The sequence below is a fragment of the Tiliqua scincoides genome, chromosome 8, assembly GCF_035046505.1.
Source record: "Tiliqua scincoides isolate rTilSci1 chromosome 8, rTilSci1.hap2, whole genome shotgun sequence".
NCBI lineage: Eukaryota > Metazoa > Chordata > Lepidosauria > Squamata > Scincidae > Tiliqua > Tiliqua scincoides.
The window spans coordinates 3,746,345-3,763,907 of NC_089828.1; the positions used below are offsets into that span (position 1 = coordinate 3,746,345).

The window sequence follows — 17,563 nt, forward strand, 5'->3', positions numbered from 1 at the left end:
AGACTCTGGTATCGCGCTCTGAAAGGTGGTTCTGGCACAGCGTCTAGTGTGGCTGAAGAGGCCAATCCGGGAGTGACAATCCCTTCCACACCGGGAGCAAGTGCAGTCTGTCCCTGGTCTGTCTCCCTGGCTATGGGCCTTCCTTCTTTGCCTCTTAGCCTCGGACTGCTGGCAAAGTGTCTCTTCAAACTGGGAAAGGCCATGCTGCACAGCCTGCCTCCAAGCGGGCCGCTCAGAGGCCAGGGTTTCCCACTTGTTGAGGTCCACTCCTAAGGCCTTCAGATCCCTCTTGCAGATGTCCTTGTATCGCAGCTGTGGTCTACCTGTAGGGCGCTTTCCTTGCACGAGTTCTCCATAGAGGAGATCCTTTGGGATCCAGCCATCATCCATTCTCACGACATGACCGACCCAACGCAGGCATCTCTGTTTCAGCAGTGCGTACATGCTAGGGATTCCAGCACGTTCCAGGACTCAACCATTCAAGAAAACCATAGAGAAGGGCACCAAGGCAGTAGACCCACTTTCATTATTCTGGGACTGGCATTCTGAGGTCTAATGTCTCTGAACAGAGAAGTTCCACATTGCAATTTATAGATTTATCTGGATTTATCTGTTTACAAAACAGACTTGGATTGAATTGCAACCCTTCAACAGTCAGAAGTTCTTTGAGCCATCTGAGTGCTTCTTTCAGTGTTGAAAAACAGCAGCAGGAACACTTAGGGTCCAATCCTGTCCACGTTTCCAGCACTGATGCAGCCGTGCCAATTGGACATGCACTGCATTCTGTGGTGGAAAGGCAGGTATGGAGGCCACCTCAAGGTAAGATAACATTTATTCCCTTGTCTTGGGATTGCTTTGCTGCTGCATCAGCTCTGGAAAGCTGGATAGGATTGGGCCCTTAGTTAAATGGGGAGTGGACTCTGGAAAATCCATCAACTTCCCACACTTCTTTTCCTGTTGCCATCACTTTTCAGGGAAGCAGACCCTGGAGCTACTACTGAATGCTGCAGGGTAATCACTGCGAGGGCAATATTATCCGCCTATATGTCCAATTACAAACTACATAGGTAAGGACACAGTATACAAATATTGTAAAATAAGAAATAGTTGAAAAGAAATAAAAGAGCACTGTAAACCCAAGTCCAGTGATGATATGATGGAAGAATCCAACTGGCAGATAAAAATGGATTCTCTTTCACAAGACATTATTTGACTAGTAATGCTCCTGATCTGAATTGGCTTTTAATGGTAAGTCATAATATACCCGGACAGAGCCTAGACGATAGCAGTCACTACAATGGATTTCACTGACTTGAGATCAAGCAAGTGAAAAGCTGACTCATGAAGGAAAACATCTTTGCAGAACCAGATAAATATCCCCATTGTGTTGTACATACTGTATACAGATTGCCATCTTTTCCTTTTCTTGGCTTGCTATGAGGATGACTTACAGGCTTAGCACACTCACCAGACTTCTATCACACAGGCACCAACAGTATTTTGACAGCTAGTCCTACAATGCACATTTACTTGTAGTTGAGTATTCATGGCAGCCAATTATCCCAGTGAAATTCAGATTTAGTGTTGTGGGTTGGGACCAACTCTCCAAATTAGTATTTAATACTTAGTATTTTCATTTTATTTTTAAAAAGTTGTGCTGCCTTTCAGCCAAAAAAAAAAAACTCCCATGGTGACTCACAACATCAACACGTAATAAATTCTATTAAAACAGAACCAGATGAAAAAGGACAGCAAAAGAACAAACAAGCACGTGAGACTTCAAACACCAACAGTAAAAAGCAACTGCCAAGGGAACAATTATCCAATAGCCTTTCTGTTGAAACAAGACGGATTTTACTGACTTTCCAGAAACTGGAAGGGGGGGGGGGGAGAGAGAGAGAGAGAGAGAGAGAGAGAGAAAGAAGAGGGAAGGAGTTTAGCAGTCTGGGTGTCATGAGTGAGAAGGCCCTTTTACGTAAGACATTCCACCAATTTCACTTTAGAGACATGCAGAAGAGTCTCGATTATGTCAAAGGGTGCACAATATCATGTGGAGAAAAGTCACTCTAGACCCAACTATATAAGGCTTTTATAAAGGAAATAACCAGCACCTCTCATTTTACATAGTACAATTCAAAAGTTTCATATAGGTATATAGCCTATTTTAATTATTCTACTCGTAATTCCAGTAACTCTGGAAAGCAAACCAGCACTGGCTGATAGCAGGAGAAATTTTTATATATTTTACAAAATCACCCCATTTCAATGAGTCTATATTGTAATGGTAAACACTGATCAATTTAAAAAAAAAAGCAGAAATCAGCAGGTCAAAAAGGTGGCCAATTTCAACAGTGGCAGAGAAAAATAACTAGCAGTCAAAATAACCTGCCACAGAAACACATTCCTGGATCAGAACCAGTGAGTCCTTCGTGCATTTGGTTCTGAAGACATTAAAAGTTCTGAAGACACACAACCACATTTGGGAATCAAGCTTTGGAGCTAATTAAATGCTCTAAATCAGGGGTTCACAACTCATGGTATGCTAGGCAGTGCTGAATGGTACACACAGCACCCACCGCTCAGCAGTGAGACTGCAGCAGGAACTCCCAATGGCAATAGGAAGCTCCAGGTGGCAGGCTGAGCTCTAGTGCGTGATTTCTGAGCGCAAGGAAAAACTTGCCTGCCTGCCCTGAGCCTCTTTCTCACCTTAGAAGCTCCCACTGTGGTCTCCAAATCCGGAGATAACTGGTGATGATCTCCAAGGACAAAGAGGCAGCAAGTGGTACATGGGGGAGCAGCATTGAGACACACTGCTCTAAATTGCTTTGAGGACCTAATGGTACAAAATGTATATATCTTACAAAAGAAATACTGTATAAATTACTATTGTCATGAAGTCCATGTGTTTGGTCATAGCTGGGATGTTACACACAAAATCCTAAGACAGCCAGCCAGATAATGTCTTTCTGTGCCGTATAATGCTTTTCTAACCACAGAGACTAAAATTTGGTAGGTTTACTGGGGTCAGCTAAATTCCGCTCCTGCTTTAGGGGAGTATAGAACTGTCAACTGCAGGCATGGATTTATTTGCAGAAGGGGTCTGGAATAGGAGTAGGTAAGTTCTGTACCCAGGTTTCTTTTCCTCAGTTTTGTTGCCCGCTGCCAACAAAAGCAGCCCCAGCTGCACATGACCCAAGCCAAGCAATTCAGGGAAGGAATGACCCATTCCGTGAAACAGTGCCTTGTCACAAGCTCGCTGGCCCATCGTTGCTGTAAACAGGCATGTGCATCATTAATTATTCTCTTAACACAGAGATAAACACAGGAAAGGAGTTATATAAACTTAACCGTAATTTGTGATCTGATGCTTTAAAGTACTCCAAATCTTTCCAGACTATTAGAAAATTCATACATAACTGTGACAGCTCTGCAGACAGAACGATGGCCCATTTGGAGAGCTCCCTCTTGCATGATTTCATAGTCAGCTTCCCACTGGAACCTTGCAGACTTGTGTTAGAACAGGCTTTATATGACCAGATTTGTTTGTTTATGGCTCCTTTGGGTTAATCCTCACTGTTGGTACTTAATAATTGCTGAGGTTGTCAACATACACACACACAAGTCACAGATTCCAGGATCTAAGCCAGTGGTTCCCAAACTGTGAGTCATGGCTCCTCAAGGGACCACAAAAACCAGCCAGGGAAGCCATGGAATCCTCATGAAAACCCTGATACCCCATACAATGTATAGGATTATAGCCCTGATGGGGAGCCACAGCCAAAAGCCCAGTAGGTCAAGGGAGCTGCCTGTCGAAAAAGTGTGGGAACCACAGGTCTAAGCAGATCACAATTAAAAAACCCAATTAAGATACCAATGTCCTAAGATTAGTGGTCATGTCTGGGAATCAGTGGACAGGGGCCAGCCACAGTGCTAATCCTCTGAACTGGCTCAGTGTTAGAAACAAAGACTGTGCACCAGGCAGCTGCTGAGGTGCTTTCCCCCAACCTTTCCAATCTAACACAGTAACAGTTCCAAAGGAAGTCTTCAAAAAAAAGAAAGAAGAAACAGATTTAAAAGAATTTGGTAATTTTAATTCAAAATGACCCAAACGCAAAAACCTTACATTACAAAAGGAAGAACAAAATATGTTACGATATTGCTAACACAGAAAGAGCTGCATGGATGATGGGATAGGAAAAATGGTACGTCATCCTTCTCACAGCAGGATTTGTGACATGGAACTGACCTTACACTGGGATTTTCAACAGGCTCTCCATAAAAACTTGGCAAGGTGATAAATCCATAGTGAAAGTCTCCAGCCCAAGCCCCACTGATTTAAATGGGAGCATGCATAGCTCAACCAACACAGATTTGCTTTTGTAAGGAAGCTCCTGGTGGACTGTATTCTCAATTTGGGCCTGGTGCAGACAAAACAATGGCTTGATTTGCAAATTAGAACCCAATCACAGGAATGTGTGCTCCTTCCTCCCTGTCTCACAGGAGTTGCTACCCTTCCTTCCCTTATTGGCTTTAATCACAGTCTAGCACCAATGGTAGCCATGGTTAATACTAAACCAAAGTTTCCTTCTCATCTAGGATTTGAATTGAAGGTGCAAACCTTGGTTTAGGGAGAATCCTTAATAGCACTGGTGAAGTTGCAACCATAAGCCATAGTCAGACCAATGGTGAGTGAGATGGAATTGTGTCAGAAAGAGAAAGTATAAACAACACATGCTCCTGTTACTGGTTTCTGATTTGCAAGGAGTCAGAGTTATGGACCATATCTCCCTTTGTCCATATGAAGTATAGTATCCAAATACTACCCAGTATAGGATACTGTCATCATGCTAACCCATCAAGGGCAGAGTTGTTCCTAGCATGAGTAATGCATTAAGCAAAAAAATTAACCCAAACAGAAGCTTTTAAAACAAATAATATGATCTCTAATATTGTAAATAGATTAGAAATATGGTAATTAAATAATCTAAAAAACACACTCTTAATCTGCTGTACATTTATAAACAGAAATATTTACAAAACTCTGGTTTTGTTTTAAAGAATGAGGTTTGCAGTTTGCTAATGATCATAATCTTGTCCATTTCTTTGGTGCATTTGCCAATTTGTGTGTGTGTGTGTGTGTGTGTGTGTGTGTGTGTGTGTGTGTGTGTGTGTGTGTGTGTGTGTCTGTTTTGAAACAAAAAGAAAGTTAACATGCAAAAAATGGTAACAGGCCTGGGACAGATGCTCTTTTTTTGTTTTGTTTTACGCAAAGTTGAACTCAAAATGTTAATGAAAATAGCCCATCATTTTCTTGCTGCAGAACTAACACATATCAACGTCATTCCATTACAGATTTTTTAATCCAATAAAGATAGATGCAGATCCACCATGTGGTACTTCCACACAACCCTTCATCCAGAAGGACTTCCGTGAAGGTGCACATGGTCCCAATTCAACACAGGATGTTAGCTATGGAACTCATTGAACATTTAAAAAGACTATGCAGTGACTTAAGGAATTAAGTGCTTTGTTTTTTTACAAAACTGGGCTCTAAGGTTCTTCCCCCCCCCACATCGCAAAAGGAAGGCTCACAAAGCGGATTTGACAGATTCCACAAAATTTTAGTTTGAGGCCTAAGATGTACTTCATTAAAAGTGTGTCAATTAAAACAAGGGAAAAAAACAACAAAACAAACCTCAAACAAATAAATAATGGAATTATATATTTCATTAAATAGCACTTTTGTAACCAGCAAGACATTTTATAACTTTTTTTAAAGTCACAGCAGCATGACAGAATAAAATTCACCTTACAATGGAACCCTGAACCTAGCAATAACTAGGCTGTCAAGAATGTACTATCACAGTCAACAAAAACTCAACAAAACTGACTTAAACCTGCAACTCTGTTGGCAACTCATCATGCTTTAAGCATGGCGAGCTTTCTCTGAATTGAGGGCTTCTGATACCAAAGTCTCCCAGACCAGGTGACGTTAGCCATGGGAGGGTTTCTAGAATATTTCTCAGAAGATCAAAACAACCAGCGGCTCTTAGCTTTGTACCACTAGAGAACAGGGGCCTTGTCAATGGCTTTGCAAATCCCTTGAATCTGCTGTAGCACCTAAAACAAGCATACTTGCTCAGTCATTGCTCCACTCAAATCCAGAAAATAAATATGAGGTCATATTAATTCTAACTAAGCCTGCCATTCCAAATGCTATTTCCTGATAAGCAACCCTTTTCTCTGGCTGCTAATGAAATAGAACAGATGCTTGATGGAAGGAAGTCTTATCTTAAGCTCCAAATCACCACAGAATCACTGGCAGAGCTGACTGAACTACTTGCCTCTTGCACCCCCTTCATGAAATAAGGGTGAGGGGGAAGAAGGGATGGTGATTGATTGAAGAGTGGCAGACAGGTAGCCACCACCAGAAGACAAAGAAGCAGCAATACCCCCCCCCCGTCCAATTTATGCCAAATTCAATATCTAGTCCAAAAGATCTAAGCTTCAAGGCAATGGTGGGTCTTGACAGTCACTGGCACAAAGATGACGACAACACTCCACCAGGGGAGCACTGGCAAACTAAGAAACTCATCTCTACGAAGTTCTCAACTCCTACCAGAGAAAAGGCTTCCTAAAGTCTTAGAACATTCAGAGGAGCCAGTGTTGTAACTGTAGTCATGAGCTGGTTCCAAGCTAAGCAGAACAAGCTGGGATTTTGCAATGGTAAATTTGCAAAATTTGCAAAATGCTTGGATAATTATTTCCTTGCTGTTGGGAAAGGTTTGTCTGTGTGAGTTTTGCATATAGAATTCTCAGAGAGAAAGGCAAAAATATAATTGGGGGCCAATACTGATCTCGCTGTTATGGGCATACCCCATCACTTGTGCCTTCACCTATCTATGAACTGTGTGCATGTGCGTTTTGCCTGCACTCAGATGTATAAATTTCAGATTCATACAGATCTGCTTGCAGGCAAGGAACATGCAGGCATGCCATTCACATTTGCAGGACTTCTGAAGTGATGATTGCACGGTTCATGTGAGCAAGGTAGAGCTTGGACTGATCCAAACTCCTCAATAATAAAGTGAACCATTAATGTGACAGGACAGCAAGGTCTGGAGCCTGTTTAACAAGGTAGGACACAAATTGCTCACTCATTCTGGTTTTGACCACCACAGATTAGGCTCTTGCATGAAGAGGAAAAAGAGCTTCTAAAAAAGTGAACCACAATGGTCCAAATTAGGGGTCTCTGAAATTTGGAGGAGTCATAACAGAACAAGTGACCTAGCAATAATAAAGCAGCAATTCCAATTTTAACAAACATCAGGTTGAGGCCAGGACAAGAGAATGTTGGGGGGGGGGGGGAATCACATGTGCAGTGGAGAGACGTAATCAAAAAATTATTGCACATGATGCACAATATAAGAAACAGGATGCGTTGGCATTAAATCAGATTTGCTTTCCATTCATGTTTTTGTAGGGGGGGGGGAAATTAAATGAAGACCACAGAGGCATCTGAGCAGTGTAGAACTTAATTACAAACAGCAGCCCACATACCAGCATAGAAAGAGGGATATAAGAAGATATATGGACAGCCAAACTACAGTAATTGTTAAAAAAGCCAACTTGTACTTAAAAAAGTATTGAAGGGGGCAATGTTTTCAATGAGTTGCCATACTTATAGTAAATTCTGAACACCCTAGTTACAAACCTGGGCCATGATTCTGAAGAAAAATAAAACATTAAAAGCTATATGGGCAGAACATTGCATTCACATGGAGTCTGGTCAAAATATCAGGACTCCTTATGGGGTAGAAGCAGATGCTCACGTTGGTCCTTCGTATAGGAGCAGTGCTAGAGAGTTAATCCACTGAGCAGTCTGCTGCTATTCAGTCTGCTTCTTTTGATGCAGGGGGTGGGCTTGCTTGGGAGTCCCCACAGAATCCACTCCTGAAGTGAACAGAAGTTGAACAGCATCAGTGCCCAGTGGATTTAAATACTCCTTTAGGTAATTCCACCCATATTTTGTTTAGCATCCTTCCAGCCAACTCACAGTATTACACATGCTACGTGGGGGCAAGGGTAGGTGGTGGCTCTCTTTTGAACAAGTGATGTTTATTCTTTATTTCAAAGCTGCAAGCTTAAGTTTTTTAGAAAGTGGTGCTTAAAAACAGAAGAGATACTCCCACCCTCCCCCAGACAACCAAACCCATCATTGTAAGATTGTATAGAAACCTTGGATTTTGTAAACTTGGACCAAGAAATCAAAAAATTAAGACCGTGTAGCATTTGGTATAAAACACTCCCCTCCCTAGGAATTGTATACCTGCCTTCTGACTTCTCGGAAAAAACAAAAAATCAGAAATTGCATAGGATATACGTTGTGCAAGGCAACCAGCCTTTGAAAGGTATCTGGAATATAAACGAATCTTGCTCATCATCCAATTCTGTCTCAAAATGTCAGATATCATCAAATTTGTGTTTTAAGTAGTCTTTCATGACCTTGGCAATCGGTAGTTCATCAAGTAGTTTGAGGTTTTGAAGGCCTATACACTGGCGGATTTTAATTCGGCACAGATCTTGCAAGTTCCTGGGCTGCCCTGAAAAGAAGGAGACAAAGATTAGAGTCTCATCACTTAAAGTAAAAAAGGAAAACGAACAACAGCTTAAATGGTCAAGCAGAAGATCACCATATCATAGAGTGGGGGAAATGTGTGACTTCCACCATTGGTGTCGTGACAAACCAAGATGAAATTTGCAAAAGTTTAAGGACAGATTTCCCCAAGTTTTTTGAGCATTCACAAAATTTGCCAACAATGCTGAGTGTCAACAGTTGGGCGTTTGCTGTAACACCACACCTCGACATCTGCTTTTTGGAATAAAACAGAACCGACACAAGATTCCACAGGGAATGCAACTCCAGTGAGAGCAGTCAGTCAATCCACACGTGGGCAGAATTCCTCAAGAATTGATCATTAACTGCTTTGACACTTCCTCTGATAAGCCAAAGATGATTTCCTGGGAATTTGCTAACAATGGATATTTCCAGTGTTAAGCACTGGTTGCCACATCTATTTTCTGTTGGTGTCTAGAGCACTTACTCATTCTTGATTGCATCTGAATGAAGAAAGGGGGGGTGGGAGAAGGATTATAGACCAACATCAGTGAGCCTTCATTTGGCAAATGTAAAATGTTTAGTAATTTGGCAAAGGCAAGACAAAGTCAAAATGATGAAACAAGCACCGTGATTAAGAGATAACAAGTGCAGAGTCTTTGCAAAATTTGGAACAATTTTCAGGTTTGAATTAAAAGATTAGGCAAGTAAAAGGCTTCCAAAGAGACCATCTTGATTCCAGAAATGTAAGGGTAACAAAATTAATTCCATTAACTCTTCCCAGCCAGCCTCCAAAGGCAACACAGTTCTGAAGAATCAAATCTGGGCAGGACTTTATTTGTAAGTTGTATTCTAATATGAAAAGCATAGTGGCAATTGTCTATTTCAATATCACTAATGGTTAAACTGCCTGCCTAAAGCAGATAATTATCAGTAGCTCATCCTGAACTATGGGCTCAAGTGTGGGGATAGTAATATTACTTCAAAGAAACAGAACTCTGTCCTGTGAAGAATCAGTGTCTAGAAAATTAAGAAGAGTAAACTAGGGGCGGAAAAGGCATTGACAATAGTCAAAACAGAACTGAAATATATCCCTTTTCATTCTCCAACATCAGAGAAAAAACAGTGATCAAGAAGCCCAGTTCAATTACTTTTCACCTTACATACCTTTGTTCCTGTACTGCAATACCCACAAGCAACTCCTTTCTCATGCCCACCTGGAGAAGGACAAAGTCCATACATGGAAATCGTTTCCATACTGGAAACATGTTTAGGCACAAGTCTAATATTTGACATGAGAACCCATTGCCAATCTTGGATTCCATGACAGTTTGTTTATGGCAGAGTACATACAGTTTCCTATAAACAACTGAAAAAGCTGTGGGCAGTTTGCCTCATGTGAACCCTTTCAGTAAGTACAGAAATTGAACACAGACAATCTGGAGCTGAATCATCACCACAGAACACCTGGGTTCAGCTTCTCAGCTAGCCATGAAAGGTGACCTTGCACCAGTCTCTCTCACACATTCAATCTAAGTTACCTCACAGCCAGGGTCAGATTTAAGCCAATTGGACCAACAGTTGGGCCCTGTGCGTAAGGGGGCCCTGTACTAGGGTAAAAATAAAATATTTTTACTAAATCATTTCACAGTCACTAAAACCAGTGGTTTTGGTGACTGTTTCAAAGTAAACCTGCAACTTTGGTTTGTTACTTGTAGGTTTACAGGTATGCAATTTTATATTAAAATGTGCTTAGATCCAATTTGTCCATTAACTCACATGCATATTTAAGCACACATTTTGATTGCTTTTCATTCTACCATAGAGATATAAAGTCTATAATAAATTGTATTTATATCTCTAAGGACTCAATCCTAACCTTGTATTAAGCTGCGCAAGTCACTTGTACAAGCCTAGGAGGGTTGCAAACATCCCATAAAGCATGTTTCTGCCTCTTTGGGAGCAAGCTGTGCTAGCACAAAGAGGTGCGCTGGAGCATGGAGGCTGCATTCAGCCTCCATGGCAGTTTGTGCCAGGAAGGCTGTGTCAGCTGAGCTCTGCAGTAGCACACGTGGTCTCTGGGATACCAAGTGCCTCTGGGAACAAAGTGCCAGGTAAGGCACCACAAGTTTAGCATCTGGGCGTGGAGAAGGGAAGTGGACCTCTGAGTTTTGGAGAAGGAGAAGGTAAGTGTACTCTTTCTAACTCTTTGTCTTTCTAACTCCTTGTCTTCTAACTTTAAATCAACCTTAAATCAACTTTGAAATTTAGCTTTACCTAAGTTAGCACCTAATCTAACCTAAGGGAGGGAATCTAAGGTCCAGCAAGGTGGGGCGCAGGAGCTAGGTGAGGGCAATAGAAATTAAATATGTAAGTGTGTGCATAGGTCTACTCTGGGCAGGAGCAGAGTCCTACTCGTGAGTAAGAGCCCAAGGGTCAGGCACTTCGAAAAATAGAGGAGGATAAAGTGGAAAGCAAGTTTTTCTACTTTGTTTTAAATTAACCCTATACCTAACCCAAGTTAAACCTAATCTAAATTAGAACATAATCTAAACAGTTCAGTAAATTGGGACACAGGATCTAGGTGAGAGCAATAAATAAACAAACAAACTCAAATAAAAACTAGCTTGAGGTTAAAAAACAGTCCAGCCTAAGAGAACTGGAGGGTAAGAACCTAGGAAGGGCCAGTTCCCACCCCACCAAGGCAATTTAGCATAGTCATTGACCTGTAGGAGGTGATAAGAGCCCCATTAGGCTAATCCAAGCAACCCATTCAGGGGCCTGCAGAATGGATTAAGCCCATGAACAGCCTTTTGACTTCCTGAGCTTTTGTAATCTCACCTGGGAAGACCAGCCCCCCTTTCAATCAGCAAGGAGGCAAGGAGGAAGAGCTAGCTATAAAGCTAGTGCCTGCCACCGCGTGAGCCTCTCTGCAGAAGCGCCTGTGGCCTCTGGGACACCCAGTGCCTCTGGGAACAAAGTGCCAGGTAAGGCACTGCGAGTTTAGCATCTAGGTGAGTTCAGCAGCAGGGCGAGGAGGCCAGGGCCCCAGACGCCGCCCTTCTCTTCCCTTGAGAAGAGGGCAGCAAACCAGTGTAGGGTTTTTCAAGTACCCCTAAATAAAAACAACAAAAAAAGCTATGTAGTCAGACAGCCAGCAGCAGGGTGGGGGGCTATCCAGTGTTCTGCATCGAGTGCCACACGTATGACTATATGCCTCTAGGGCATAAGTCATGGGTGTGTCCTCGGTGCAAGGAGCTCCAGGGTCTCGGGGAACACGTCCGCTCCCTTGAAGCCTTGGTGGCTGACCTGGAGAAGCAGAGGCAGGCAGAGAAGGACCGTGGGGAGACTTCCAGGGACAATCAGGCTTTGTCCCAACCTCAGGCGTACGGCTCCTCAGCTGCCCGGGTGGGATGTCTCGGGCCTGGAGGACATCATCCTGGAGAGGAGGGAAACAATCCCCTAGGGGGACTCCTTCTCCAGGGGAGGGGCCCGTATCTGAACACACTCAGGATACTCCTCAGCAGAAAGGGGGTCGGGGGGTTCTTGTAGTGGGGGATTCGATTATTAGAAACATAGAGAGGGGGGTTTGCAACAGATGTGAGGACTGCATGGCGACTTGCCTGCCTGGTGCGAAGGTTGTGTTCATCACTTCTTGTCTAGACAGTGCTGGGGAGGAGGTAGCGGTTGTGGTGCATGTAGGCACCAACAACGTGGGCAAGTGTAGCCAGGAGGTCCTGGAGGCCAAATTTAGGCTATTAGGTGGGAAGCTGAAAGCCAGGACCTCAAAGGTAGCGTTCTCTGAAGTGCTACCTGTTCCAAGAGCAGGGCCAGCTAGGCAAGCGGAGATCAGGGGTCTCAATGCGTGGATGAGATGGTGGCGTAGGGAGGAGGGGTTTAGATTCGTTAGGCACTGAGGAACGTTTTGGGACAAGCGGGGCCTGTACAAGAGGGATGGGCTTCACTTGAACCAGAATGGAACCAGACTGCTGGCGCATAACATTAAAAAGGTGGCAGAGCAGCTTTTAAACTGATCCCTGGGGGAAGGCCGACAGGAGCCTAGGGGCATCTGGTTCGGGACTCCTCATCCCTATGGGACGAGGATGGGGAGGTTAGAGAACAAGACAAAGGCAGAGTAGGAGAAGAAATTGGGAATGGTAGCGTGATGGGATGTGTTCGACAATTTGGCACAGGGAGAGGATGCGGGGACAAAGGAGCTAATAAGCAGCCCATCCTGGGGCATTCCATGTACAAATGCTTTTATGCAAATCCCCAAAGTCTCCGAGCAAAGATGGGAGAACTGGAATGTCTGGTGACAAGGGAAAACATTGACATAGTGGGCATAACGGAAACCTGGTGGAATGCGGAGAATCAGTGGGATACCACAATCCCGGGCTATAAACTCTACAGGAGGGACAGGGAGGGGCATGTTGGAGGTGAGGTGAGGTGGGGTGGCCGTTTATGTTATGGAAGGGATAGAATCCAGCAAAGTAGAGTTTGAAGGTGGGTCCGACTCCACCGCAGAATCTCTGTGGGTTAAATTACCAGGCCTGTGGAGCAATGTAATACTGGAGGCGTACTATCATCCTCCAGACCAGAAATCAGAAGGGGACCTTGAAATGAGGAAACAGATCAGGGAGGTGACAAGTAGGGACAGTGTAGTAATCATGGGGAACTTCAATCATCTTCATGTAGACTGGGTCAATTTGTGTTCCGGTTACGAAAAGGAGACCAGATTCCTTGACATGCTAAATGACTGTGGCTTAGAGCAGCTAGTCATGGAGCCAACCAGAGGACAGGTGACTCTGGATTTAATATTGTGCGGTACTCAGGACCTGGTTAGAGATGTCAATGTTACGGAGCCATTGGGGAACAGTGATCATGCTGCGATCTGTTTCGACATGCACGTCGGGGGAAGAATACCGGGCAAATCTCTCACAAAGACCCTTGACTTCCGACGGGCGGACTTCCCTCAAATGAGGAGGCTGGTTAGAAGGAGGTTGAAAGGGAAGGTAAAAAGAATCCAATCTCTACAGAGTGCATGGAGGCTGCTTAAAACAACAGTAATAGAGGCCCAGCAGTGGTGTATACCACAAAGAAAGAAGGGCTCCACTAAATCCAGGAGGGTGCTCGCATGGCTAACGAGCCAAGTTAGAGAGGCTGTAAAGGGCAAGGAAGCTTCCTTCCATAAATGGAAGCCTTGCCCTAATGAGGAGAATAAAAAGGAACATAAACTGTGGCAAAAGAAATGTAAGAAGGTGATACGGGAGGCCAAGACAGACTATGAGGAACGCATGGCCAGCAACATTAAGGGGAATAATAAAAGCTTCTTCAAATATGTTAGAAGCAGAAAACCCGCCAGAGAAGCAGTTGGCCCTCAGCATGGTGAGGGAGGGAAAGGGGAGATAAAAGGAGACTTGGAGATAGCAGAGAAATTAAATGAGTTCTTTGCATCTGTCTTCAAGGCAGAAGACCTCGGGCAGATACCGCTGCATGAACTGCCCCTCCTGACCGAGGAATTAAGTCAGATAGGGGTTATATAAGAACAGACCCACTGGATCAGGCCATAGGCCCATCTAGTCCAGCTTCCTGTATCTCACAGCGGCCGAACAAATGCCCCAGGGAGCACACCAGATAACAAGAGACCTGCATCCTGGTGCCCTCCCTTGCATCTGGCCTTCTGACATAGCCCATTTCTAAAATCAGGAGGTTGCACATACACATCATGGCTTGTAACCCATAATGGATTTTTCCTCCAGAAACTTGTCCAATCCCCTTTTAAAGGCGTCCAGGCCAGATGCCGTCACCACATCCTGTGGCAAGGAGTTCAACAGACCAACCACACGCTGAATAAAGAAATATTTTCTTTTGTCTGTTCTAACTCTCCCAACACTCAATTTTAGTGGATGTCCCCTGGTTCTGGTGTTATGTGAGAGCGTAAAGAGCATCTCCCTATCCACTCTGTCCATCCCCTGCATAATTTTGTATGTCTCAATCATGTCCCCCCTCAGGCGTCTCTTTTCTAGGCTGAAGAGGTCCAAACGCCATAGCCTTTCCTCGTAAGGAAGGTGCCCCAGCCCCGTAATCATCTTAGTCGCTCTCTTTTGCACCTTTTCCATTTCCACTATGTCTTTTTTGAGATGCGGCGACCAGAACTGGACACAATACTCCAGGTGTGGCCTTACCATCGATTTGTACAAAGGCATTAGAATATTAGCCGTTTTGTTCTCAATACCTTTTCTAATGATCCCAAGCATAGAATTGGCCTTCTTCACTGCTGCCGCACATTGGGTCGACACTTTCATCGACCTGTCCACCACCACCCCAAGATCTCTCTCCTGATCTGTCACAGACAGCTCAGAACCCATCAGCCTATATGTGAAGTTTTGATTTTTTGCCCCAATGTGCATGACCTTACACTTACTGACATTGAAGCGCATCTGCCATTTTGTTGCCCATTCTGCCAGTCTGGAGAGATCCTACTGGAGCTCCTCACAATCACTTCTGGTCTTCACCACTCAGAAAAGTTTGGTGTCATCTGCAAACTTTGCCACCTCACTGCTCACCCCTGTCTCCAGGTCATTTATGAAGAGGTTGAAAAGCACCGGTCCCAGGACAGATCCTTGGGGCACACCGCTTTTCACCTCTCTCCACTGTAAAAAGGTTAAGAGAGAAGATGTCTCAGACCTCATTGATAAATTAAAGATCAATAAGTCACCGGGCCCTGATGGCATCCACCCAAGAGTTATTAAGGAACTGAAGAATGAAGTTGCAGATCTCTTGACTAAAATATGCAACTAGTCCCTCAAAACGGCCACGGTGCCAGAAGATTGGAGGATAGCAAATGTCACGCCGATCCTTGAAAAAGGAAAGAGGGGGCACCCAGGAAACTATAGGCCGGTCAGCCTAACATCTATACTGGGTAAGATGGTGGAATGCCTCATCAAAGATAGAATCTCAAAACACATAGATGAACAGGCCTTGCTGAGGGAGAATCAGCATGGCTTCTGTAAGTCTTGCCTCACGAAGCTTATAGAATTCTTTGAAAAGGTCAACAGGCATGTGGATGCGGGAGAACCCGTAGACATGATATATCTAGACTTTCAGAAGGCGTTCGACACGGTCCCTCATCAAAGGCTACTGAAAAATCTCCACAGTCAGGGAATTAGAGGACAGGTCCTCTCATGGATTGAGAACTGGTTGAAGACCAGGAAACAGAGAGTGGGTGTCAATGGACAATTTTCACAATGGAGAGAGGTGAAAAGCGGTGTGCCCCAAGGATCTGTCCTGGGACTGGTGCTTTTCAACCTCTTCATAAATGACCTGGAGAGAGGGTTGAGCAGTGAGGTGGCAAAGTTTGCAGACGACACCAAACTTTTCAGAGTTTTAAGACGAAGAGGAAAAATGCCAGCGTTACACATCTTGAAAGCAAGTTCCCATATTTCTGCCTTGACATAAACACTCTCACTGTAATCATTTTTAAGGACTAAGCAGCAGCCAGTTTACCACCTTTCAACATGTTTCCTGTTTGTGGGCAAAAAAATTAAGAACAGAAAACTTAGGAATCTAATAAGAGGTATTTAACAAAGTTCCTGATTAGGGATACTTTGAATCACCAATTTCTTGTGCTTAGTTAGCCAAACCTGGTTGTCTTCCATGAAATACATGCCAATTCTTTAGAGTATATAGTCTAACATGTATAAGAAAACAATGTATTTCCCAATATATTTTACTGGAAATACAGTTATCACCTGATACGTCAATTAAAATAACTCATGAACCAGATTAGCAGTTAAGAAGTAATAATTCAATGGCAAAAACAAAACAAAACCAGCCTCTAACTGCAGAAAGCTCATGATTGAAACAACAGACCTAATGATTCAAAAACCTATAGAATTTATTTTATACACAGTCTAGAAATCAACCATTCATAAGGGCGCAGTGATTTTAAAATGTTCAGACCTGGGTGCCAAGTATTTTCTAGATAATCCTTTTAGCATCTTACAAATAACTGTACAGAAAGTATTAGCTTACAACAAGGGTCACTGGTTTTGCCTTTAGTGGTTTTGCTTACACATCTAAGTAATATGTGGATTAAAATGAACTTTTACTCTGTCTTTTTAAAGTTTCTCTGTCTGACTGCCGAAGGGTAATTTTTACAGGCACACAGTGGCTATTTACAAGTTCTCTTATAAGCTAGATTTTCAAAGCAATCACCTTACTGGGGAAAACCAATGGTGCTATTCTGAAAATTCAGTCCCATACAACAGCTGTATGAGGAGCAATTCTGCAAAATCTTGGTCCTCAAGAGTTAAAAGTGTGGCAGCATTGACTACATGTTTCAAATAACACAGCATCATAATCTTCAATCATTCAAGACTTTTTAGATGGTACGAGTATAATCACAGATTCCACATACAGTCCCACAACAGGATCACAGTAGTATTAAGAGACCTGCAAAACAAGGCAGGGCACAAAATGTGTTCCCCCCTCCACTCCTCAGCAGGGTTAAATTCCAGAAAAACCCATCATTGCTGAAAGATATGGAATGAATTGGTGTACCCATACCAGAGCAATTATGTACTTTCATATACAGTACCAGTATTCCATCCCCCTACCTTTTTCCTTGATTTGATTGTTTCATGAAATCATCATTTTAGTTGGATAAAAGTGACCATAGTAAAAAGATAATTTTTAATTGCTCAGCTTGCTGGGAAAATATACCTCCAACACCATCATTTCAGATTCTTGTGGCTAGTGATACAACAGAGCTCTGTAAAAGTAAATTATCTCTCTCCCAGGCTAGTTACCTCAATGGAACAAAGCTAGCGTTTAGTTTGCTATTCCAAATGCATTGCATACCAAAGCCTGGTATGTTTGAGACCAGCAACCATAAGATTATTCTCTAGTATAGATGGAGACATTTATCCTCCTAAAACTTATTAG

General features: G+C 43.2%; 1 protein-coding gene across 1 annotated transcript in view; it reads right to left on the reverse strand.

The window, feature by feature from the left end:
• Positions 1 to 4,109: 4,109 nt before the first annotated feature.
• Positions 4,110 to 17,563, reverse strand: part of ASB7 (ankyrin repeat and SOCS box containing 7) — a 50,272-nt gene continuing 36,818 nt past the window's right edge. Inside the window, exon 6 of the mRNA XM_066635554.1 lies at positions 4,110 to 8,603. Coding sequence (XP_066491651.1) covers positions 8,464 to 8,603 — 140 coding nt within the window. The 3' untranslated portion in view covers positions 4,110 to 8,463. The remainder of the gene's footprint in view (positions 8,604 to 17,563) is intronic.